Source organism: Bos indicus x Bos taurus, chromosome 26 (assembly GCF_003369695.1).
Source record: "Bos indicus x Bos taurus breed Angus x Brahman F1 hybrid chromosome 26, Bos_hybrid_MaternalHap_v2.0, whole genome shotgun sequence".
Taxonomy (NCBI): Eukaryota; Metazoa; Chordata; class Mammalia; order Artiodactyla; family Bovidae; genus Bos; species Bos indicus x Bos taurus.
The window spans coordinates 46,152,577-46,179,756 of NC_040101.1; the positions used below are offsets into that span (position 1 = coordinate 46,152,577).

Below are 27,180 nucleotides of genomic sequence, written 5' to 3' on the forward strand. Positions count from 1 at the left end.
ATAAGAGCAAAAATCATATTTAACTTACATCTTCTATATCCTTGTCCAGAGCTACAATTCTTAGAGGGGTGGTCAAATTCAGACTGTCAGAAATAGTTGCTCCCACTGGAGCAGATTCCAGAATATAGCCTTGATAACTAGGCATTGTGAAATATGGGCTCTGATTGTTTTCATCCAGTATCTCAATATGTAGACTGGCAAAAGTGGGAAGAGGATGACCATTGTCCTGTTCAGCCTAAAACAAAGTAAAAAGAAAAAAGATTAAAACATTGTATGTTATGGAATCCTTTTAGAGTGCCATTTTTCATACTATATATAAGGATTATCTTTTCAACTGGTATCATTACAGAAAAAAACACTTTAAAGTTAAAGAACCATTGGAGAACGTGAGGAAATGGAAGTCCAGAGAGGCTTCATCAGTTTTTGCCTTCCTGTCCCCCAATCCAGTGTATATTTCAAAAAAAGAAAAAATAAATTGCTGCAATCAACTTTCATTATCTGTCATTGCACATTACTAGGGGAAATAATAGTGCTTAAATAGTTAGAAGATCCAACCAGTCCATCCTAAAGGAGATCAGTCCTGGGTGTTCTTTGGAAGGACTGATGTTGAAGCTGAAACTCCAATACTTTGGCCACCTCATGCGAAGAGTTGACTCATTGGAAAAGACTCTGATGCTGGGAGGGATTGGGGACAGGAGGAAAAGGGGACGACAGAGGATGAGATGGCTGATGACATCACCAACTCGATGGACATGGGTTTGGGTAGACTCTGGGAGTTGGTGATGGACAGGGAGGCCTGGAGTGCTGCGATTCATGGGGTCGCAAAGAGAACTGAATTGAACTGAAATAGTTAGAAAACCACAAAGTGAACACATTTGACTGAATTGCTGATAAAATATTTAAGTAAAAGAGAAAAAGATTCATAACTCAGAAAACCTGTTGTTTTTATTTTTGTCTTTTTCATGTCTTATCCCTCACTAATAATTAAATTCTCAAATAATTCAAAATTCTACATAAATTTAACAGATTAAGTCTACATTTGTTGCCCATGGAAAGTCTTCAAAAAACCCTTATGAAGGACAGAGACAATTTAAATAAAATATTTATTTTTAGTAGCAGTAGAAATTTAAATATTAGTTAACCATAAATATGGAGAAGGCAATGGCACCCCACTCCAGTACTCTTGCCTGGAAAATCCCATGGACGGAGGAGCCCGGTAGGCTGCAGTCCATGGAGTCGTGAAGAGTCAGACATGACTGAGCAACTTCACTTTCACTTTTCACTTTCATGCATTGGAGAAGGAAATGGCAACCCACTCCAGTGTTCTTGCCTGGAGAATCCCAGGGACGGGGGAGCCTGGTGGTGGTGGGCTCCGCCTATGGGGTCGCACAGAGTTGGACACGACTGAAGTGACTTAGCAGAAGCAGCAGCAACCATAAATATATTATTCAGGTAAAATAAATGTTCCTGCATTCGGAACTTTTTTTTTTTTTACTTTTTCAGCTATTAAGAAATTGATGACAATTTGTTTCCAATAAATTTTACTATGTAATCACCACACATGTTATAAATGGGTGAACACCAACCTTTAACATCAGCTCTCAACATCCTATTTTTTTTTTTGGTTTGCTTTTAACCATCTTACTATATGTCTATCCAGATATTTTATAAGGGAAGATTTTATCACAACTGACTTCTATAAAATCTTCTCCAAACTTTAGAAGTAATCATTGACATAATTTAGTGGCATACATATACCAAGAGATGTGTTAGATATATATTTCAAAATAGATTCAAATTCTGTTATAATTTTTATTGGTATGTTTCCCCCATTTTTGCAGTAGTTGTATTTTGAAACCATCTAAGAGTTAAAGTTAAATCTTTTCTTTTAAATCCTATAGTGCTTTCCTCTGTAATACAGTGGAATTTGGCCATGAAAGTTTATAAGCAGTTTGATACATATCTCTGTTTTATATCAGGCCTCTTTTTGTCTTTGTTCAGTCACTCAGTCATGTCCTCTTTGCAACTCCATGGACTTCCACATGCCAGGCTTCCCTGTCCTCACCATCTCCCTTATCTTCACCATTGAGCCTCTAGAAGATAATTTTCTCTTTTTTCTCTTGTAATTTACCAGTTTTATTCATTGGAGGGCAGGTGACAGATCACAGAGATGTTTGGTAGTATCAGTGAGTTTGCACCAGGAAAAATCATTTCACATTATTATTAATATTAGATATTTAAATACATTTATGCTGATTATAACAATGAAATTATGATAATTAATAAACCCATTGTTAATCTTATATAAAGAATAGATTTAGAAGAAAAAATACTTTTCTTTGTTTTTTTACCATTTTCATAACTATTTCAATATATTAGATTTCCTTTATAATGTTATGCAATTTATTTTCTGGATTTAAATTTTCATCTGAGAGCAAATTGCCAGAATGCTTCTGGGCATAAAATGTTTATGATCCCCTGCTCTGCATTAAAGACAATAGTACTGGAAATAATGTGTAACCTTTTATATAACATTGTATTCTTCTCTCAGAACCATATGTGTTCCTGACACCACCAGCCTAGATAAGTTCTTTCTGTATCCAGCTGTTGTGATTAATTTGTGCTGAGACTTGGATGTTCTAGAAATTCCCCCTGTGACTCAGAGCAGGCTTTCTGGACACAGCTGACCAGGGTAAAAGGTACAGTCCCTGGCTAGAAAATATCACCTTTCACTGTAGGAGACTAATTGATCCATATGGGGTTCCAACCCAATGACCTTTATCTGATTGAAGCAGAACAGTTCATACACACAAGCCATTTTGAACAAGAGGTTTTCTCTCTCCTTTATTTTGTTTCTAATTGTTCTGAAAGTCATTATGTTATATCCTGGACACACTGGATGCTATGAAAAGCAACAAATTTATAATTTGCCCCCTTTCTCTAATACACATACACAATTATGGATGGTGAGGGGAAAACAAAAAGCAAACTATATAATAATGAAAGATTTTATTTTACATTCAACTCATATGCTGCTAATTTTTACTGCCAGCTGTGAAGGCAGGAAAACATGTATTATTTGCATAATGGAAACAAAATGATCCAACAAAAAGAGGAAAAAAACTAAATTAGATCTATGGAGACAATTGATTTCCCCATATCTTTAAAAATAACGTGTAAAGGCACTTTCTGTTATTTCTCTAAGTTTAGTTTGCTGTTAATATGAGTACTATTTTTGGATTGCTACTATTTATTTTTCCCTCTTTTGGGTATTTCAGATGTGCCAACTAGGGTTTCTGTCTCCAAAGTCCACATTCTTAATCTCTATGTTATTTTGGCCCTCTAAATGTGAAAATATATACTTTCATGTTGATGAAAAAACAAAAAGGTTAGTTTTATGTTAAAGGCCACACCACATCTAAGTCCTATACAGAGTAGGGCCCAGACTCAGGTCTCCTGATTTATGAGAGGCTATAAAAGACACTTACTCCTTGGAAGGAAAGTTATGACCAATCTAGATAGCATATTCAGAAGCAGAGACATTACTTTGCCAACAAAGGTCCATCTAGTCAAGGCTATGGTTTTTCCAGTGGTCATGTATGGATGTGAGAGTTGGACTGTGAAGAAAGCTGAGTGCCAGAGAATTGATGCTTTTGAACTGTGGTGTTGGAGAAGACTCTTGAGAGTCCCTTGGCCTGCAAGAAGATCCAACCAGTCTATTCTAAAGAAGATCAGTCCTGGGTGTTCTTTGGAAGGAATGATGCTAAAGCTGAAACTCCAGTACTTTGGCCACCTCATGCGAAGAGTTGTCTCATTGGAAAAGACTCTGATGCTGGGAGGGATTGGGGGCAGGAGGAGAAGGGGACGACAGAGGATGAGATGGCTCACCGATTTGATGGACGTGAGTTTGAGTGAACTCCGGGAGTTAGTGATGGACAGGGAGGCCTGGTGTGCTGCAGTTCATGGGGTTGCAAAGAGTCGGACACGACTGAGTGACTGAACTGAATTGAACTGAAGTGATGTAGGAACATTCACCACATGATTATCTTAATTTAGAGAATGTAAATGAATATCCAAATGTAAGATTAATGGAAGGAGAGAAAATTAATAGATACTTCAGAGAGAATTACAGTTAAATTATGTCACTTAATTTAATATTATTATGCTTTTCTGTTTAAAGGGCTCATGCATGAAACCTTTCATCCAATCATCTCTTCTTCTATGTAATAAAAATAGGAATTCTCAAAAGTCTGACATAGTCTGCTCCTCTGTAGTTGCTAAGTGAATGAGATGAGAAGCATGAAAAGGCAGGTCACGGTAGTATTTAAAAAATCACCTAATCCCATAAGATAACCTTATTTATATCTACAAAGCCTATCGTTACGAGTTAAACATTATATTTAAAAGCTAGGTTTTACTTGGCGAATTTCTGGGCATGAGTCCCATTTTCAGTAATGAAACCAAAGTAAAACTAAAGCCAAAACAGAAGTATACAAAATACATTATTTAGTTACTTTGAAGAGCAAACCATTAAGAGACACAAACTACCTAATTTTCATTATCAGAACAAGCAAACATTGATAGCCTCGTAGCTCCCTGAACCAGAGGGCTGAGAATGCAGAATAGCTATTTTCCCTGCTGGTTGGTGGCAAGCAAGGTAAGATTCCATGATCTCTAGTATGCATGCAAGCTAAGTTGCTTCGTTGTGACTGACTCTGAAACCCTATGGACTGTGGTGTGCCAGGCTCCTCTGTTCGTGGGGTTTTCCAGGTAAGAATACTGGAGTAGGTTGCCCTGACCTCCTCTAGGGGATCTTCCTGACCCAGGAATTGAACCCATATCTCTTACGTCTCCTCATTGGCAGGTGGATTCTATACCACTAGCATCACCTGAGAAGCCCTCAGATCAAAGATTATATTAATATTGCCAACTAATTAGTAGTTACAAATAAGTGTATACTATTGCTTCTCGGCCTTTCTTATACAATTATATTGCATTAAAACTTAATAAATTACTTTTATTTAGAGTTCAATACTCTAAAAATTACAGAATTAAAATATAGAATAGCGTAGTACATTAAAAAATCCTGTTTATAACAATTATTAAAAATATTTGAGTACTTAAAAAACCATGAAATATTTTATTAGATAAAACACAACATGTTGTTCTGTATATTATATGACTGATTTGTTTGTAATGTCACAAATATAGTAAAGGAGTGAATTCCTGTTTGGAAATAAATACATTTCCTATTTGACAAAAAAGAAAAGATATCTTTACCAGGAAGACTGTGAATAACACACTCCCAGAGGGGTTTATAATATGACAACAAAATCATATTCACATATTTTCCATCTTTAGAAAATAATTTTAAAGTGAAATATATTTTATCTTCATTTCATGTGAGAATTTGCCCACTGTGTTTATAATTTATCACAATGAAAACATGAATTCTTGGAGCTTCTGTATAATTTTCAGTAATAAAAAATCTTTTTGTTTGTTTAGATTTTGAGATATAAACTGACACTGGAATGACTAAAGCAGTTTTGAATGATTTAAAGAAGAAAACCCAGTTGCTCTTGGGAAGATCACAGATTCAGAAAACTCCCACTAAGCACAAATATATCAGACTATTTGGCTGATAGTTGAACATGAGAATCATCTTGGTCGTAAACAGCAAGGCCAGGCATTGACCAAATATGATCATCATCGTGTAGTAACATTTTTCTGGAGTGCTTCTAACTCATGCTGTCTTCCCCTTATTTTGCCCTGCATTCCACTTCCTGTTCAGTGAAAGTCTAGGCTGGATTCTGATTTTACTCCCACAGACTATTCTCTCCACTAGGAGATACCTCTCCTAAGGTGTTTCTGTGAAGTGCTTGACTGGAATAGACCATCTGGAATATCTGAATTTTAAAAAATCATCAATATCAAAAAATCTTTATCTATGTGGGTTCTTTATCAGAATCTAGAAAATAATGTGTGAGAGTTTCTTCTATATACTAGTCCATTCTTTAGGGGAAAAAAAAAAAAGACAAAAAAAAAAAAACTAGTGAGAAAAATTGTTTAGTTTTCAAGTTTTTAGATATAACTTTTTAGTTTCATTTTCTATACAGCAACCAAAAACTATGAAGAAAGGTTACTTGTGGACTACCATGTAGGAGGGTTAAGGTAGTTTCTGTGTGTGAAGGGCTGTGTCGTGGGGAGATATGGCAAGGACTTCTCAGAGAGAGGCTTTCATGTGAACATTTTTACAATATTTAGTCTTGTTGTTGTACTCAGTGACCTTTGCAGACAAGAGGGCCTTGCCAAATTCAAGGGACTGTGACGAGAATGGATAAATTGCTTTTCTTTTTCCAAACAGTTGCAGGTCACCTTCTGAAGAAGGAAAAAGGCCAAATAAAATCTAACCTCTGTGTGTCTTTTGTCAGATTGCACATTTGGACAGCCACTATCTTCAAATGCAATATTCTGTTTCTGTTCTAACTAACCCAGATGGATGAATAACAACATGAGAAAGAGGGCATCGTATATTCTTTCCTTGTATTGATTTTCATAACTGATATAATAGTTAATTGATTTAGCTTAGTACTTAGAATTTTTAGAAATATAAACAATCAGTAGTAAATAAAAGGATACAGTGTTCTTTATTAGGAAACAAAAATAATGTGTTATGTGATAATCTACTAGATTGAAAAAAGTAGAACATAAAATGTAAAGATCAATATCTGGCAAATGTATTAAATATGTCAGTGGATTTCTGAAAGTGTATTATTCCTAGAGACATCCATGGAGGGGTGGTTATTTTACTACTGATAAGAACTAATACCTGAAATTTCTGTGGGATAAGTTTCCTAAAATGTATCTAGGACTTTCACTCTTAATGTTCTTAAACTTCCTTACCTTATAGATTTTGCTATTGGGCAGAGAAAGCAAGTTTACTTTTCACTTAACTGCTAAACTAAGATGTAGGATATGTGTGTATTTTATTCATTCAACATAAATCTGTAAGAATAGGGAGTGGCATATATAGCTAGAATATTTTCAGAATTGTGAAAGTATGTTATTCATAGAATTTGTCTTTGTTCCTATGGCTAGACAACATCAGCTCTGTTTTTTTTTTTTTTTCCTTATCATAATCCTGGCTCATTGAATATCCTTATTCAGTCTTTCCCAAAGAGAGCATCTAAGGTTTTATTCTCTCCTCTTAATTTCTCTCTCTCTTTTGATAAACTGACAATACATACACCATAGCAGAAAGATAGCAACTTATACTTCACAATCTCTATAACAGATTTAATGAATGTTGATAGGTCTCTCATGTTCATGGGAGATGTCATCCTTTTTATTTTGCGAAGTGATGACTAATGATCTGTGACTTCCCTTCTGCCTCTAATACCTGATCTTTAAAATCAACGCAGTTTTTCTGTTGGAAATTCATGTAGTAGGCAACATTTTGATTGGCTTGAAGGCAACATGGAGCAGCCTGGTCTAATTTTTACTTTAGCAATACCTATTGGCAATATGGGGAGATAGGCGGGATGCATGAAGAAGAGACTAAAACCTTAGAGATAACTTGTGTGAGACTATGGGCCATGAGGATGAAATGTAGAGAACTGCAGGGGGCAGGGACAGTTGGGGAGATATTTAAGAGAAATTCTGGATAGGACTTGAAAAGTGACTGGATAGGTCCATATAGGATCTGGTGTTTCAGAAGTACTGGGAACTCCTAGCTTGGGTGACAGGTTGATTGTCATATTATTAATTGAAAGAGAGAAGATGAGGTTTCAAAAGGTTAGACAGTTTACTACATTCTTAATTTGATTCAACTACAAAACACTCAGGGCATTTGGCCAGCCAGTAATTAGACATACGGATGTAGAAGTCAGAAGGGAAATACGTCTAAAAGCATAATTTTCATACTTGTGACTTCCTTGAGGCAGTGCTTTCAGACATTTCTGTCTCCTCAACACCAAGCAAAATGTCAGGCCCCTAATGCGCACTCAGAAAGGATTTAGCAAACTGAAAAACTAGCAAATGTCATGTGACTTACAGACAGTGAATGCTAGTTTCCCATTGAACTCCTGCGAAGTAAAGTATAATCGATATCATTATTAAAATAGAGGCCAAATATTTTCTAGAGTTGTACTATTAGACAGTCATGAGCAGGATCAAGAGTTATAGCAGCTGTTCTTTTAGGCCTCAGTCATCTCTTGCATGCTATTTCCCTTGACTCTCAAATTACTAAAGCAATGTAACTCACCAGGAGAACTGGCACATTAACTCCACTATTAAGCTTTTCAGTTTCAATTCTGTGGCTCATTTTCTGTGTAATACATATACATATATGTATAGATAAAATGTATATATCTGTGTTTTATATATATATATATATATATATATATATATATATATATATATGTATAATATTTTTAGAAGGAGGATTGTTTGCTTATTTAAGTACAGTAATAAATAGCTTTTAAATGTTAGTCGTTCAGTCAGGTCTGACTCTGCAAACCCATGGAGTGTAGCCTGCCAGACTCCTCTGTGCATGGGATTCTCCAGGCAAGAATATTAGAGTGGTAGCCATGCCCTTTTCTAGGGGATCTTCCCAACCCAGGGATCAAACCCAAGTATCCCACATTTCAAGCAGATTCTTTACCATCTGAGCCACCAAACTGTCTTAATATAGATATAGCTCCCCCCACCACCAGGGATTTAATTTATTGGAGAAGTTCACTGAATTTCTATTCTGGACAGACACAGGATAAAATCTGTCAAATACATACACTTTCAAATGTATGTATTTAAATGCAATGAAGATGCAGTACCATGTCCAGCAGCCTGAAAGTATTTATGTGCCAGGGAGAAAACCAGTATAAGAAATATTTATTGAGCACTTTATATGCTGTGCATGGATAGGGGTATGGGCTTGGGCCGCAATGTTGAAGAAATACATTGTTTAATACAATGTGTGCTCCCTCCTGTAAAGGTCAAGAGAAAATAAACAGGCAAATCCTGTATAGACTGATCAAAGCTACCACAGGGAGGCACTTCCAGCCAGAGGCCATGCCTTTCTAGAGGAACTGATGGTCTTCTTAGCATCTGAAGCATCAGTGAGTTATCAGTGTGAATTAGACTGCTCATTTTTAAAGAGAAAGAGAAATGACTAAGGAAGAAAAGCAAATTCCTGGAAGTTAGAAAGAACATGATGAATTTAGGACAGTGCAAGTGGCTTAGTATGGTTGGCATAGAAAGTATACACGGTGAAGGATGAGAGCTTAGTGTTAACTATGTCCATTATGTGGAGAGGAAGGAAGTTAAAGGTCAGCCCGCTATGCAGTATAAGTTGGTCAATGAACAACAATATGAAAATCAGAAGGGCCATGATACAATGATATTTGTGATAGCATCATGACCCTTGTTATTAGTTGTTAATTAAAGAGATTTAAATTAAAAAAATATGTTTGAACAACTGAGAGACAGTGAAGTATTAATAATTTATTCATTTGATCCTCAGATGCCCAGAGTATAAATATATGAAGTATAAAAATATAAATATATTTAATATTTTTTTAAAACTGCACTTATAATAATGAAAGTGAATGCTCTGAATTTTACTAAGACATTCCATGCAAGAATTAATTCATTTTCATCTAGAATCTAAAATGTGCTTTCATGTTTCTATTGCATAGTTGTTTTTTTGCTGTATAACAACGGTGATCACATAACCTTTTATCCAAACTGGGACACTTTTGAAGATGAAAGAAGTGTTATGAATAATTATACAAGAACAATAGTCATAAATATGAACTGTCCTGGGCAAACCCAGGACTGGCTATGATTCTTGTTCAAAATGTGTATTTCATTTTAAAGTATACTTAAATTATTGGAGTTATGTAAAATTTGAAATGGGATGTTCGTTTTGAAAAGAAACATCTTTGTCTCTTTGAATTAGATGGGTTTTAATCTTTTAATATTCTATACTTGGTGAACTATCCATCTTTTCTTTCTAGTTTCACCTTTCCTTGTTATTTACCACTATACTGAATAAATCACTGGCAGAAATAGATAAAATGAAGATGACGAATCTCTTCTTTGTGACACTTACTGGCTGTTAAATGTGCATACAGCTTTTTAAAGTAGAATTCTTCTTCAAAGTCTAGAAGAGGATACTTCATTTTATTTTTCTTTAGCCTCAAAAACAGAAACTGGGGTCAAGTCCAATAAAAAAATTATGGCCAATGGAAAATGAAGCATTATTAAAATAAGAAAACGGGAAGAAATTGAAAGACTTACTACAGAGGAGAACTACCAAATTGTAGCATTTCAACGGATGCTTATACAAAGACACAATACTCAGCTATTATTCAAGCAGGTGGCATATTATTATTCTTACAGATTGATACCTTTGCTTATTATCCCCTTGGATGCACACAGAACAATAATTTGAATCTAATAATGTCTGTAGAAATTTCCATTAATAATATAAATTGTTATTAAAACATAAAAAAAATTATCTGCGGTCTGTTCCAATTGATTTTGTTTCTATAATTGATGGACTGAGTTTCACTATACCTGGGTACACCAGGACAACTGACTTTGATAATAAAGAAAAATAATTGATTTCAGGTTTCAAACGAGGCAGTTTGGAAACAGTGCTTTGTCGTTTCTTAACTCCCACAGAGTACAGCACCACAGGGCTCCAGGTAGATCCAGAGGAGACAATGGATACACATTTTGTAGTTTTATATAGTCCAATGATAATTAAAATTGTGCAAGGTGAATCTCATCCATCACTATTTCAAACAAACGGTAAAAGAAGTCTTTCTTTGTTGAATGACTCCCAAACTCCTCCTGAATGAGATCTAAGGAAATTGCAGTTGCACACAAGGTTTTCTCCCTGCTCCTGCTTTGTACCTCACTTCCCTGTTAACTACTTGTAGCCTGGTATGTCATGCCTCCAAGATTTCACTTCTGTTCTTCCTTATGTTCAAACACATTTCCCGGTTTTATTCATTAGCCAAATCTGTCCAATACAGCAAAATTTAGCTTGGGGTAATCTCCAGAAAATCTTCCCTGAGTCCCCAGATTAATTTAAATGCCCTTAATCTGTGCTTTGTTAGTGAGTTTTACATTTCCTTCCTGTTAGCAGTTGATGTATTTGATTTATCAGCTTATATTATATGATTTCTCCTCCTTCTAGATCAACGTTCTTCACGGACAAAGAAACACTAAACAAATACAGAATCTAGAGTGTGTGTAATATAATTGGGCCAACAAAATATGTCCTAATTTGAGCTAAAATCAAATGTATCTCTGTATTACTGTTTGCAGTTGCTCTGACAGATAATTAAACCCAGACAGCCATTTCTAAGCAGCTGCATCTTCGTGAAGTAAAATAAGTATGGCTTTAGCTTAGATAAACTTAAATTTGAATTTCAATCCTGCTGCTTATTAATGATGTAATTCTGATTCAGTCACTTGCTATCTGAACTTTAGTTTTCATACTTGTACCAATAAGCAAAGTACTAAGATTGTGACTACAACTCAATGAAAAATATACATAAAACATATATGACATACGTGCTCAGTAAGCTTCCTTCCCTTACTTTCTTTTAACACTTCAAAAACATTTTTAATGTCACAGGGCTGCATATCTATTTTTCGTATGCATAGCCGTGAAAAAGTCGGACAACATACACTAGATTTACTGCATATCCTTCCTTATATTTGTTCTTTTACTTAGAATGCTCTTCTCCCAGGCCCTATCTCTACTAGGTAAATTCATATTCTTCCTTTGTTAGGCAGCTCAAGTCTTACCTTCTCAGTAAAGTCTTTAAGAACTAACTAACACATCATATGGGTTTCCACAGTACCTTTTTAATGGTTTTATTGCAATATAGTAGATATTAAACCAAAACTGTAAGCCAAATAAATTCTCTTAGCTTTGAAAATTTTTGTGGTCTAGGATCCTCTTTCAGATTAAAAAAATAATGAGACATATATTAAAATAATTTCTGGACAAAGAAGACAAAGCATAACACATTGTCGCTCAGTTGTGTCCGACTCTTTGCCACCACATAGACTGTATTTTACCAAGCTCCTCTGTTCATGGAATTCTCCAGGCAAGACTACTGGAGTGGGTTGCCATTCCCTTCTCTAGGGGATCTTCCCAACCCAGGGATTGAACCCGGGTCTCCTGCATTGCAGCCTGATTCTTTACCATCTGAGTTGCCAAGGAAGCCCCCATTAAAATAAAAAAAATATATGTATATATAAATCCAGGTACTTTTAAAATATATTCATTGGTTAAGAATTTGTGGTTAAAAGCTAAATCCACTTGGTGAAACAAACAGACAAAAACCAAAAATCAAAACCTAAACTAAATGTTAGAAGATGTGATAAATTATAGTATGTAAATCATATACCTTTGATTAGGGTATTTATTACATATAAAAATATTCAGTATTTGAATAGCAGTTTAATATATAAAGTTATGTTAAAGAAAAAAAGCAGCACCATGTATTCTAACTGTTGCACTTCACCATTTTAAAGAAAAATTGGCTAATTGCAGTTCAAATTAATTTTCATTTTTATAGTATAAAAGCCCCTACAGTAGTTGCTACAGAATTTGTTGATAAACACAAAAACATTAGAACATTAGTTATATTTATAAACACAAGAACATTAAGCAATTCGGTAAATTTACCTTAATAACCAAATCAAATTTCTGGTGAAAGTCTCTATTTACTGGCTCCAGGAGACTAAGTTCTGCAGTCCTAGGATGCATATGAAAAAATCGTGGGTAATCCTCAGGAGTCCCTGAAAGACATTGACATTTCAGCACACAATAGAGAACAATAAGTAATATGTGTATCTGCTTTATCTATCTCTTTTCATTAACTGAGGAACAAATTCACAAATTCATTAGTAAATTAAGTTTCAAAATTATGCGTCTAAGGAAAACAGATGAAAATGTGGTTTATCTCTAGTTGGTTTATGAATAAGGGGATGACATTACTTCTTGTTTGGATGATTTGCCAAATACCTTTTATTAAGTGAAATCTTTAATTTGAAGCTTCATTACATAAAAGAGATATTAAGTTCATTGATAATAAATTTTGAATTATAAAATTGTATTTTAATGGTACATATATTTTAATTATAATCTGCATGGTCTTTCAACATACAGCAAAAGATGACTAGTAATTTGTACTAAATATCAAGTTGCTTGAATATTAAAATGAGAATATTCTATTACAGCTGGACAAACATGTTTCTTAAAATAAGTATTCATCTAATTATATCAACCACTTTAAATAAAAAACATTAAATATTAAATAAAATATTTTTATTTACTTTACTGTCTAGAGAGGATATTTCTAAAATTCAGCCATTTTAGTGAACTGAATTTTTCTTAAATTGTATCATCTTCCTTTGTATAGTACAACATTCTTTTTCTCAAAATGAACACAAAGTGTAAGTCAAATCATATAATTGTGGAATATACGCATTTGGCTTAATGATAAAGATAAGAATAAAATACAACATGACTGCCAATTATTAAATCCTACATTGTGCTATGAAATAGAGGAAAACAAAGGAATGGGAAAGACTAGAGATCTCTTCAGGAAAATTAGAAATACCAAGGGAACATTTCATGTGAAGATGGGCTCGATAAAGGTCCATACAGAAATGGTATGGACCTCTAAGAAGCAGAAGATATTAAGAAGAGGTGGCAAGAATACACAGACTGTACAAAAAAGATCTTCATGACCAAGATAATCATGATGGTGTGGTCACTCACCTAGAACCAGACATCCTGGAATGTGAAGTCAAGTGGGCCTTAGAAAGCATCACTACGAACAAAGCTAGTAGAGGTGATGGAATTCCAGTTGAGCTATTTCAAATCCTGAAAGATGATGCTGTGAAAGTGCTGCACTCCATATGCCAGCACATTTGGAAAACTCAGCAGTGGACACAGGACTGGAAAGGTCAGTTTTCACTCCAATCCCAAAGAAAGGCAATGCCAAAGAATGCTCGAACTACCGCACAACTGCAGTCATCTCACACGCTAGTAAAGTAATGCTCAAAATTCTCCAAGCCAGGCTTCAGCAATACGTGAACCGTGAACTTCCAGATGTTCAGTCTGGTTTTAGAAAAGGCAGAGGAACCAGAGATCAAATTGCCAACATCCGCTGGATCATGGAAAAAGCAAGAGAGTTCCAGAAAAACGTCTATTTCTGCTTTATTGACTATGCCAAAGCCTTGGACTATGTGGATCACAATGAACTGTGGAAAATTCTGAAAGAGATGGGAATACCAGACCACCTGATCTGCCTCTTGAGAAACCTATATGCAGGTCAGGAAGCAACAGTTAGAACTGGACATGGAACAAGAGACTGGTTCCAAATAGGAAAAGGAGTATGTCAAGGCTGTATATTGTCATCCTGTTTATTTAACTTATATGCAGAGTACATCAGGAGAAATGTTGGACTGGAAGAAGTACAAGCTGGAATCAAGATTGCTGGGAGAAATATCAATCACCTCAGATATGCAGATGACACCACCCTTATGGCAGAAAGTGAAGAGGAACTAAAAAGCCTCTTGATGAAAGTGAATGAGGAGAGTGAAAAAGTTGGCTTAAACCTCAGCATTCAGAGAACAAAGATCATGGCATCTTGTCCCATCACTTCATAGGAAATAGATGGAGAAACAGTGGAAACAGTGGCAGACTTTATTTTCTGGGCTCCAAAATCACTGCAGATGGTAATTGCAGCCATGAATTTAAGGGACCCTTACTCCTTGGAAGGAAAGTTATGACCAACCTAGACAGCATCTTCAAAAGTAGAGGTGTTACTTTGCCAACAAAGGTCCATCTAGTCAAGGCTATGGTTTTCCCAGTGGTCATGTATAGATGTGAAAGTTGGACTGTGAAGAAAATAGAGTGCCGAAAAATTGATGTTTTTGAAATGTCGTGTTGAAGAAGACTCTTGAGAGTCCCTTGGCCTGCAAAGAGATCCAACCAGTCCATTCTAAAGGAGATCAGTCCTGGGTGTTCATTGGAAGGAATGATGCTAAAGCTGAAACTCCAATACTTTGGCCATCTCATGCGAAAAGTTGACTCATTGGAAAAGAACCTCATGCTGGGAGGGATTGGGGGCAGGAGGAGAAGGGGATGACAGAGGATGAGATGGCTGGATGGCATCACTGACTTGATGCACATGAGTTTGGGTGAACTCCGGGAGTTGGTGATGGACAGAGATGTCTGCGGTGGTGCGATTCATGGGGTCGCAGAGAATCGGCCATGACTGAGCTACTGAACTGAACTGAATATTGTGCTAAGAGCTTTATGTGTGTTTGTTAGTTGCTCAGTTGTGTCCCTCTTTGCAACCCCATGGACCATGGCCCAGCAGGTTCCTCTGTCCATAGAATTTCCCAGGCAAGAATACTGGAGTGGGTATCCATTCCCTTCTCCAAGGGATCTTCCCAAGCCAGGGATCAAACCTGGGTATCCTGCATTGCAAGCCAATTCTTTACCATCTAACCTACCTGGAAAGCCCTTAAGTGCTTTACATAAATAATCATCGATACCACTGTAAATTATTCTCATTGTACCCGGGAAGACTTAGGAGATTTGCAATATTAAGTAATTTGTCCAAGGTCAAAGAGACAATGTCAGACAGAGCTTTATTCAAATCCAGGTTTAAAGATGTAAATTATATTCAAAACTGTGTTAATTGCTATAGTCCTCTGCTTCAACAAGAAATAAAAATTTCCTGGGCTTATGTAAGGGGAGAAAAATGATGCCAGTTAAGCTTAAAAATTCAGAAATAGTCAAAATTGCACATGAAAATTAAGTATATGATAAAGGAATCATCTGCAAAATTAGGGGAAAATGGATTTTTTGTTAGGAGCATTTACTTAATAGTAGAGTCATACAGAAAATGATAAAAATTTATCTATTTTTCATACAGTATATTCAAGTAAACCACAAATGGAGAAGGTGTTTATGTTCAATAAGCAATAAAGCAATGGAAGTGCTAGTAATAGATGAAAATGTGGATGCATTCTATTCTAATGTGAGAGTGGGCATATCTTTTCTACCTGTGGCTCATCATAAAGTATCAGTAAGGGAAAAGGAAAATGCTTTTGAACTGTCGTGTTGGAGAAGACTTGAGAGTCCCTTGGCCTGCAAGGAGATCCAACCAGTCCATTCTAAAGGAGATCAGTCCTTGGGTGTTCTTTGGAAGGAACGATGCTAAAGCTGAAACTCCAATACTTTGGCCACCTCATGTGAAGAGTTGACTCATTGGAAAAGACTCTGATGCTGGGAGGGGTTGGGGGCAGGAGGAGAAGGGGACGACAGAGGATGAGATGGCTGGATGGCATCACTGACTCGATGCACATGAGTTTGGGTGAACTCTGGGAGTTGGTGATGGACAGGAAGGCCTGGCGTTCTGCAATTTATGGGGTCGCAAAGAGTCGGACATGACTGAGATACTGAACTGAACTGAAGTTAAAACAGCTGTAAATTTAACGGCCTTACAAAACTGCATGGCAAGACGCAATAACCAAGTAATGAAATTATATTATAATTATCTTTAAATTTAACACTTGGAACTTTTCACTTGCTGCATTATCCAAATCATTTTTATCCCATTTTATACTTGAAAACTATAGTTTTTCTGCTAAAATAACTCTTTCTAAGCAATTTCATAGATATCTTTAGTTATCTCTTCCCATGAGATCACGTGACATGTGGTTCATACTTTACTTGTAGTATTTAAAATCATGCTTTTTTTAAAACCATGTATTTTAATGTATCTTCTGACATTTTTATCCATAGAGTGTATTCCTGCCCAACATAGACCAGTTCTCCCTCATGTTCATATCTACATCATCTAGCATAGTAATTGCCATACTATCAAGTCCTTAGTTAATGGGGAAAAAAAAAAAAAGCGCCTATTTCCTTTTATGTATGTCAACTTGAAAGTGAAAGAAAGTGTTAGTCACTCAGTCATGTCCAATTCTTTGTGACCCCGTGGACTGTAGCCCAACAGGCTCCTCTGTCCATGGATTCTCCAGACAAGAATTTTGGAGTGGGCTGCCATTTCCTTCTCCAGGGATTCTGCCCCACCCAGGGATTGAACTTGGGTCTCCTTCATTACAGGTAAAGTTGGCTCTTTACCAACTAAGCCACCATGTCACCCCCCTAAAGACTTAAAACAGACTTATGCTTGTGTTCATAAGCACTTTTAAAAAAACTTTAATAGTCTAATCTCTACAACTTACTTATAATACATGTGTAGTTCTAGACACCAAAGACTTGAGACAGAATTACTTGAATTTTCTCTATGGACAGTATTTCTAAGTATGTTATAACATTATATTTTGAAATCTGTGGCATCTCTAGGTGATTAAAATATCCATCTGTCCGGTGGGAAGGGGTTGAGGATAAAGTTAAATTCCATTCAATAGTTACTTTGAAACATACTTCAAAAGTGTCTCTTCTTCATTAAGAGATGTGTTGTTTGTTTTAGATGGGTGTATCTCTCTGGATACTATAAATCATGCAAAACAGCTACATCCATATTTTAGCAAAAGCAGTTTAAGAAAAGTGACATAATGAGATTCTTGTCAGTTTTGCTTTTGGTATGACTAACAGATATGCACAAGAATGGATTAAAATGACTTCTCTGAAATCTTCAAGGAAAATTTCCCCAAAGGGTATAATGTGTAATCTTTCTTCTTGTTGGCTCCAATAGCTCTTATTTAATTGTCCCATACTTTTCAGAATTATGTAATGGAATCACTATTTTTAGAATTATGTAATGGCAATGGTACCCAACCAATGATAAAATACTAGTAGAACAAAAAATGTAAGCTTTTAAATTGATTTTTCAATTTTTCTTAGAGAATTCTTTGTGAGCTGATACAGAGAAAACTACCAACAGCAGACTGCATACTATTTTGAAGTTGTTTTGCCTCCTCAATAAAAGTGTTTCTACTTATTGTTCTCATTTCATTGAGACTGATTCTAAGGGAAAAAAGTATTTTTGAATGGTTGTCTTACAATTTATTTACATATAAAAATAATTTCAATAAAATTTCTAAAAACAAAATCTTTGTTATTGAACTTAAAAAAAATGAAACTTATTTTTCCTACATAATTTTAGAGCTATAGCTGAGAATGTAAAATGTTAGACTATACAAACCAACAAGGATGGAATAGAGGATGCCTGGCCTATCTGAAGGTGGCTGGATATTCCGGTCCTGATCAATGGCTTGGATGGGTGGTGTAACAATGATGGGGTTCAGTTCTTCCTGGAAAAAAAGAATCAGAGAGTTTAGTTCAGTTTTATTACTTCAGAGAGAACTGACACTCAGATATTGTTGTCTGGACAGCTAGATAACACCTGAATGAGTAAAGTCAGATTTCAAAATGTGTAATTTAATACCACAAATTAGTTAGTTTTGAATCTGAAAGGGGAGCAAGATGCCCTCAAAGTCAAATGAAAAGACTTAGTTACTTTGTACACAGGGCTTTATATCACAGATTTCTCCTAAAAGGAGAGCAAGGAAGAAGTATATTAATAAATTTTAAATCTTTCCTTAATAATTTAATCAAACATATAAGGTTATCAAGTATAGTATTTGTTTTTGGCTTTAGACAAGATTTGTAAATATATTTATATACTTTTCTCCCTAAATGATGACTTAAAGTTTCACATAAATTACATTAAAATAAATGTTTTAAAATTTTATGTTTAAGTCAATAGAAATCAATTGTATGTTTCATATAGTTAAACTTAATGATATATCATGTAGGTATATACATGTAACTTATATACATATAATTATACCTTATATACATATAATTATATATAATATACATGTTATATATAGCTATATATATTATCAGAGAAGGCAATGGCAACCCACTCCAGTACTCTTGCCTGGAAAATCCCATGGACAGATATTATTCTTATCTGCAAGAATATTTTGTTTAAAGATATAATGCATTTCTGATGTCCAGTGGCATCAAGTTTTGCTATCAGGACCAGATAATAAATATGCTTAGGCTTTGCTGGCCATGCAGTCTCTGTTATAGCTACTCAAGCCTGCCATTGTAACAAAAGCAACCAGTAGACATGACTGTGTTGCAATAGTACTTTATTTACAAAAACAGATGGCGAATAGGATGTATTTTGCTAACCCTGTGCTAGATTATAATAGGTATGCTGGAAAGACAAACATTTACTTTGCAGAGATAAGTTTGGGAAACACCATATTAAATAACATTTAAAAAATGTTAATTCATTCTACTACAGGTTGTTTCAGAGATTTAAGTGCATTAATTTGCCTAACAACTGTCTAAGAAAGGAGCATTATTTGTACATTTTCTAGAATCATTTATTAACATCTTCTTGAACTAACACCCTTAGAACACAATTTAGAAAATACTGCTTTAAGTTTGTGGAACTCTCAGTCCAAATATATAATAGTAATTCTGAATGGAAATAGAGTGTGTCTCAGTATCTCATACACATTCTAAGGAATCGCTGCAAGGCTCTTATATATTATTCCTTCTCAACTAACATAACCTTGAAATGTATCATTCACTCTTGTACAAAATCTATAGTTTCTAATCTCAGCAGAAATGTATAGTTCTGGCATTCTAAATGAAACCAAAAAAGCAATGATATTAATTGTTATGCACAAAACTTAATGTTATGTTATTAAGTTATATTAGGTTTACGGGAATTTTAATAATTGAAGGTAAACATTGACCAATAATTTAGAGCTCACATACATCTTAGGGGCTCTGTCCAAATCATTTTTTCTAATGGGTTCTCAGTGGTCTAAATGCTATCAGTATTTTCCTAAAAATAAAGAGCTCTTTGTGGGGATAACTTCTGTGTGTGTCCACGTGCCCAGTCATGTCTGACTCTCTGTGACTGCGTGGACAGTAGCCCACCAGGCTCCTCTGTCCATGGGATTCTCCAGGCAAGAATACTGGAGTGGGTTGTCATTTTTTTCTCCAGGGAGCTGACCCAAGGATCAAACCCACCTCTCTTAAATCTCCTACAGGTGGATTTAGACCAGGTGGATTCTTTCCCACTGTGCCTCCTGGGAATCCAGGGATAACTTACACTCTATTCATTTCTTTAAATGTGGATTTAGAACCATGAAAATGTTAAATCAATATCAACATTACTACATTAAATCCATTTGACCACTGTTGTTCTCACCCAATGTGGTGTGTGTCGTGCTGTGCTTAGTCATTCAATCGTGTTTGACTCTTTGCAACCCCATAAACTGCAACCTACCAGGCTCCTCTGTCCTTGGATATTCTCCAGGAAAGAATACTGGAGTGGGTTGCCACTGCCCTGCTCCAGGGTATCTACCCAACCCAGGGCTTGAATCCAAGTCTCCTGTGTTGCAGGTGGATTTTTTACCACCTGAGCCACCAGGAACACCCCACAATTTTTCTTTCACTCTCTACTTAGTAAAATCTTCAGACTTGAGATGCTGTTTAAAAGACCCTGTTTAAAATTTAAATATCCTTCAACTCAGCATTTGAGTGATATATTCACATGATATATATATATATATATATATATATATATATACATTATATATAACATACATATAATATTATACTGAAACAGCTTAAGTGTTTTAAATTAAATCAAGACATTATAAAAATCTCCAAGAATGATCTATAGAAAGTTTTCCCTGAAAACAAATATATTCAGACACAACTTTGGAGAGGTAAACTGAGCTCATAGAATGACTAGTAGTATCTCTGGCTTATTATCTTTAATTATTATAATTCTTAATTTTGACTGATTCTAAGATTCACCTTCCTATGTATATGATAGTGGACTCATGATTGCTTAGATTTGTGGTCTGTATTTTAATTGAATAATTTTATAGCATTTAGAAAGAGAATAGTTATGTTAAAATAGTAAAAACTTCACCATCAACTATAAATATATTCTAGCACTGATAATTAACTGATTTGAAATTTTAACAAATTATATCATTTAATACCTAAATAATTGAACTTATCATTTATTATTAAATTACTTTCATTAAATTTGATGTGCTCTTTGCACTTAGAAACTTCTCTTTTCAATACCCTTCTTAAAAACTACTTAAATATCCAATTGGAATTTAAATTTGTTATACTCTCCCTTTAACAAAAAAGTAAGATATAGACTACATGAAAGAAAATTCACTACACAATTATTAACAGCAATGTCAAAGTCAATTTGTGGACATTTTTATTCTCATCTCTTATTATATTTAAGTACACCATTTTCTCAGAAGTTTTTGAAAATATTTAGCTAGTTTCCAGAGCCTCTTAATGAAAGTGAAAGAGGAGAATGAAAAAGTTGGTTTAAAACTCAACATTCAGAAAACTAAAATCATGGCAGCCGGTCCCGTCACTTCGTGGCCAATAGGTGGGGAAAAAGTGGCAGACTTATTTTTTGGGGCTCCAAAATCACTGCAGATGGTGACTGAAGCCATGAAATTAAAATACACTTACTCTTTGGAAGAAAAGTTATGCTGACCTAGACAGCATATTAAAAAGCAGAGACATTACTTTGCCAACAAAGGTCCATCTAGTCAAGGCTATGGTTTTTCCAGTAGTCATGTATGGATGTGAGAGTTGGACTATAAAGAAAGCTGAACACAGGAGAACTGATGCCTTTGAACTATGGTGTTGGAGAAGACTCTTGAGAGTCCCTTGGACTGCAAGGAGATCCAACCAGTCCATCCTAAAGGAGATCAGTCCTGAATATTCATTGGAAGGACTGATATTGAAGCTGAAACTCTGATACTTTGGACACCTGATGCGAAGAGCTGACTCATTGGAAAAGAGCCTGATACTGGGAAAGATTGAAAACAGGAGAAGGGGATGACAGAGGATGAGATGGTTGGATGGCATCACCAACTCAATGGACATGAGTTTGAGTAAATTCCAGGAGTTGGTGATGGACAGGGAGGCCTGGCATGCTGCAGTCCATGGGGTTGCAAAGAGCTGGACACAACTGAGCAACTGAACTGAACTGAACTGAGCCAGCTTCTTGTCTGTTAACTATATGTTAACTAATAGAGAAAGGACAAACAAGTCTAAGATGCTCACAATACTCTCATATAGACACATATATACTCAATGTCTTTCCTTAAGAAACTAAGCTACCGTTTCTGTTTTTCTTTAATTACTTGTGCTCTTTTCAAACGTCAGAAATATCAAATTGTTTGAAAAAGTGTCATATGTTTTGAAATATTCTCCTCCTTGTGAATATTTTTAAAATATATTGAAAAGGTGGGTGGCATAGGCCAAGTCAATTACTCTGAACTTTTTATGTGATCACAGAAACAAATAATATTTAAAACTCTACAACCCACTAATAACCACTGTTACTAGTTTGAGATATTTTCTATTAGAATTATCTATATATCTAGCATCTATCTATCTGTATATTTTCACAGTGATATTTCACCACTTTGCATATATCTAAAGTTTGTTGATTATTTTTACCCCGCGTTATAACCACTGTTCTAAACCAATGCATCTGCTTTTCAAAAACACAATTTGCAATGATATGCAACTTCCACTAATGTTATAGTTATACTGTATAGTTGTACGTCGAAGTTGCTTATATTATTTTGCGTGTTAAGTCACTTCAGTCATGTCTGACTATGTGCAACCCTATGGACTATAGCCTCCCAGGCTTTTCTGTCCATGGGATTCTCCAGGCAAGAATATTGTAGTGGGTTGCCATGCTTTTCTCCAGGGGATCTTCCTGACCCAGGCATCAAACCCACATCTTTTACATCTCCTGCACGGACAAGCAGGTTTGTGACAAATCTCTAATTTATCATACATCTACTTCCCAGTCTTAAACACACACACATACAGATACACACACACATACTTCAAAAATGCTACACTTTTTTTTAAATTTTATTTTTAAACTTTACATAATTGTATTAGTTTTGCCAAATATCAAAATGAATCCATCAAGGTGAAAAGACAGCCTTCAGAATGGGAGAAAATAATAGCAAATGAAGCAACTGACAAACAACTAATCTCAAAAATATACAAGCAACTCCTACAGCTCAACTCCAGAAAAATAAGTGACCCAATCAAAAAATGGGCCAAAGAACTAAATAGACATTTCTCCAAAGAAGACATACAGATGGCTAACAAACACATGAAAAGATGCTCAACATCACTCATTATCAGAGAAATGCAAATCAAAACCACTATGAGGTACCATTTCACACCAGTCAGAATGGCTGCGATCCAAAAATGCTACACTTTTTTTTTTTTTCACTCACTGATGACTATTTGTTTCTTTCTTTTTTTTTTTGCATTGATTGATTTTATTTTTAAACTTTACATAATTGTATTAGTTAATTTGAGAATTGAGAACAACAGTATATTTTTTTCATTTCCTTTAAGAATTATTTTGAAAAAAATTATTTTATATTCCTACATTCAGTTGCACATATATTTAAAATATTAAATTACATTTTTATTGATTTGTATTCTATTTTTTTGTTTTAATACACATATCTAAATACTTATATCATGATTTACTTATTTTTAAAATCTTTACTTTTATTGACCAGTCAACTGACATATGTCCTTGAATTTTTTTTCAGTGAGAAAATGTGAATACTTGTATATATGAGAATGTTAATGGTTGAATGGAAAGTATTGACTGAGTATTATGTTCTCCATTTCACTAACTTTCTCTATTCATAAACTTGACTCCATTGTTATCCAGTTTTGTTTCTGTGGATCAGAAATCTGAGCTCTACCTAGTGTTTGGTTTCTTTATGGTTTTTCTTTATTGGTCTTACCGAAATTTGCTTGTATCTTGAAATTAAATAGTAAATCAGAAATTTTCTGAGTACAGGCATATCTCATTTTATGGCACTTTGCCTCACTGTACTTCACAAACACTGCATCTTTTACAAATTGGAACTTTGAAGTAAACCCGTGTCAAACAAGTCTATCAGAACCATTTTTCCAAAATCATTTGTTCACTTTTTGTCTCTGTATCATATTTTGGTAATCCTTACAGTATCTCAGACATTTTCACTATCACTATGCTTGTTACAGTGTTCTGCAATCAATAGTCTTTACTGTTACTACTGCAGCTGTTTTGGAGCCCCAGGAACTGTGCCCATACAGTAAATGGTGCAACTTAATTAATAAATGGTGTATGTGTTCTGACTGCCCCACAACAGTTTGTTCCCTGACCTTTCTCACTCATCTTGGGCTTCCTAATTCTGTGATACACAACACTGTTGAACTTAAGCCAATTAATAACCCTACAACGGATGCAAGTGTTTAAGTAGAAGGAAGAATGGAAATCTCTCACTTCAGAACAAAAGATAGAAATGATTACACTTAGTGAAGGTGGAAAGCCAAGATAGGTTGGAAGCAAGGTTTCTTTGGCCAAACAGCTAGCCATGTCATGAATGCAAAGGAAAAGTTCTTCAAGGAAATTCAAAATGTTAATTTTGTGAACATATGAATGATTAGAAAGCAAAACATTCTTATTGCTAATATGAAGAATGTTTTTGGTCTGGATAGACGATTAAACCAGCCATAACAAATTAAGAGTTGCTTCTTATGGATAAGCAAAGAAATTGGTTTCTTAATATGGAATCCACCCCGGTGAAGATGGTATGAAAATTGTTGAAATGACAACAAAGGATTTAGAACATTCCATAAATTAGTCAAAAAGCATAGATTGGGAGGATTGGCTCCGATTCTGAAAGAAATTCTGCCATGGTTAAAATACTCTCAAACCCCATTACTTGTGACAGAGAAATGGTTCATGAAGTTAGTTTTATTATTCCAGTTCTACTTTCTACTCTAACAGTAGCTTTATTTCACCATTAATCTCATGATTTATATATTTCATTTCTTATTTTTATTTGAAATTCAAAGCTTTAAAATAGACAACATGTTTCTTTTAATATCTGTCTTAATAACATTTTTTTTTCCTTTTATCTTGAATATAAAATATTCTTCTTCAATGTTCCAGAATATTTCTTGGGATTCACATGTATCTCAACCAGTGTTTTGATTGCTTGGTGCCTTTATGACTGTGAAGTTCCCATATTTCTGTGGTGGGAAGCTGAATTTCTATTTTTACCTGTCTGTGGGGTTTTTCACTCTTTATTTCAAAACAGCAGCAGTCTTATCATTGTTGTTGCACAAATCTGACTTAGATTCCTTGTTTCCAGTGTTGGTGCCACTTTTAATCTCTTTTTATGTCTTTACAAATATTTCAATATGGTCATGGGTAAAGATAAATCTAGTACCTAAAGCTACCTGCCATTTCAATCCAGACCTTCCTAGTACAGGTTTATGAGCAGGAAAATAACAAGATAAAAGAGGTGTTAAATAAAACTATGTTTTCACTTATGAATAAGATTAACACTCTGAGAGAAAGCCTCTTTTCTAACTTCTCCAAATAGAAACATAATTGTTCTTTCCTCATTATGGTCCTGGCTATAGCTTTAACCTTCAGCAGTCTATTGCTCAGAAGTCTTACTTTCCTAGTTCATTGTACGTCATAGAGAAGTGAAGTGCAGAGGAAAGCATGCTGCCATCACAGCTGGAAAGACCAAAGTCTGTGTGCTCCAAAATGTAGTATGAATACTAACTCAGCCTTCTAAGAGTATAATAGTAACATTAATTTACATTAAATTGTATCAATTAATTTCACATCAATTTAAATTTACTACCATTTCTTGGCTTAAAAAGTAACTTTTGCAGTCCTTTGCAGTGACTATTTCAGGTTAATACTAAATATTAGTTTTTAAATGCCTTAGTTATGCATAATTTTCTTTCTGATAGTAGTAAAATAAATTAAACAGAAGGATCATTATTATTCCTTTCACTGTTAGTGCCTGACTTTGTGTCTGACACATTGCAGATACTCAAATACCATTTACCCAATGAGAAAACTGTGGCTATTGAATGAATTCTGTGAAAATAATTATAGCAAAATAAATCTGATAGGAACATCCAAAGAAAGAGACAAATTTTAGAAAAACAATGACTGGTGATAAATTTTATTGGGGGTTGAGCCTGCCAAAGAAAAATGAATTTTTAATTCAGAATTAGAAAAAAAAAATAAGATTTAAAAAATAAATGGAATTCAGTGTTTTTATATTAATTTCAGATATTGATTAGACCTTTATTCTATATAAGGATATAAAAATAATTATTGCATTTTCCAGCATTTTTGAGCTTCCCTGGTAACTCAGAGGTTAAAGCGTCTGCCTGCAATGCGGGAGACCAGGGTTCGATCACCAGGTTCAGAAGATCCCCTGGAGAAGGAAATGTACTCCACGCCAGTGCTTTTGCCTGGAAAATCCCATGGATGGAGGAGCCTGGTAGGCTACAGTCCATGGGGTCACAAAGAGTCGGACATGACAGAGCGACTTCATTTCACGTTCACTTTCACTATAAAAGTGAACTACACACTGTATCCTTTCAGTTCAGTTCAGTTCAGTTCAGTCTCTCAGTCGTGTTCGACTCTTTGCGACTCCATGAATTGCAGCACGCCAGGCCTCCCTGTCCATAACCAACTCCCGAGTTCACTCAAACTCACGTCCATCAAGTCAGTGATGCCATACAGCCATCTCATATCTGTCGTCCCCTTCTCCTGCCCCCAATCCCTCCCAGCATCAGAGTCTTTCCCAGTGAGTCAACTCTTCGCATGAGGTGGAGTTTCAGCTTTAGCATCATTCCATCCAAAGAACACCCAGGACTGATCTCCTTCAGAATGAACTGGTTGGATCTCCTTGCAGCCCAAGGGACTCTCAAGAGTCTTCTCCAACACCACAGTTCAAAAGCATCAATTCTTCAGCACTCAGCTTTCTTCACAGTCCAACTCTCAGATCCATACATGGCTACTGGAAAAACCATAACCTTGACTAGACAGAACTTTGTTGGCAAAGTAATATCTCAGCTTTTCAATATGCTATCTAGGTTGGTCATAACTTTCCTTCCTGTATCATTTACAGTTGCTGCTGCTACTGCTGGTGCCAAGTTGCTTCAGTTGTGTCCAACTCTGTGTGACCCCATAGACGGCAGCCCACCAGGCTTCCCGTCCCTGGGATTCT

General features: G+C 35.2%; 1 protein-coding gene across 8 annotated transcripts in view; it reads right to left on the reverse strand.

Annotated features, from left to right (window-relative positions):
- PCDH15 (protocadherin related 15) overlaps window positions 1-27,180 on the reverse strand; it is a 1,046,857-nt gene that overhangs the window by 386,940 nt on the left and 632,737 nt on the right. For all 8 annotated transcript variants that reach the window (XM_027528919.1, XM_027528921.1, XM_027528918.1 and 5 more), the window contains 3 exons: window positions 18,222-18,330; window positions 12,713-12,825; window positions 29-235 (listed from right to left, as the gene is read on the reverse strand). In XM_027528919.1, the coding sequence (XP_027384720.1) occupies window positions 29-235; window positions 12,713-12,825; window positions 18,222-18,330 (429 nt within the window). The remainder of the gene's footprint in view (window positions 1-28; window positions 236-12,712; window positions 12,826-18,221; window positions 18,331-27,180) is intronic.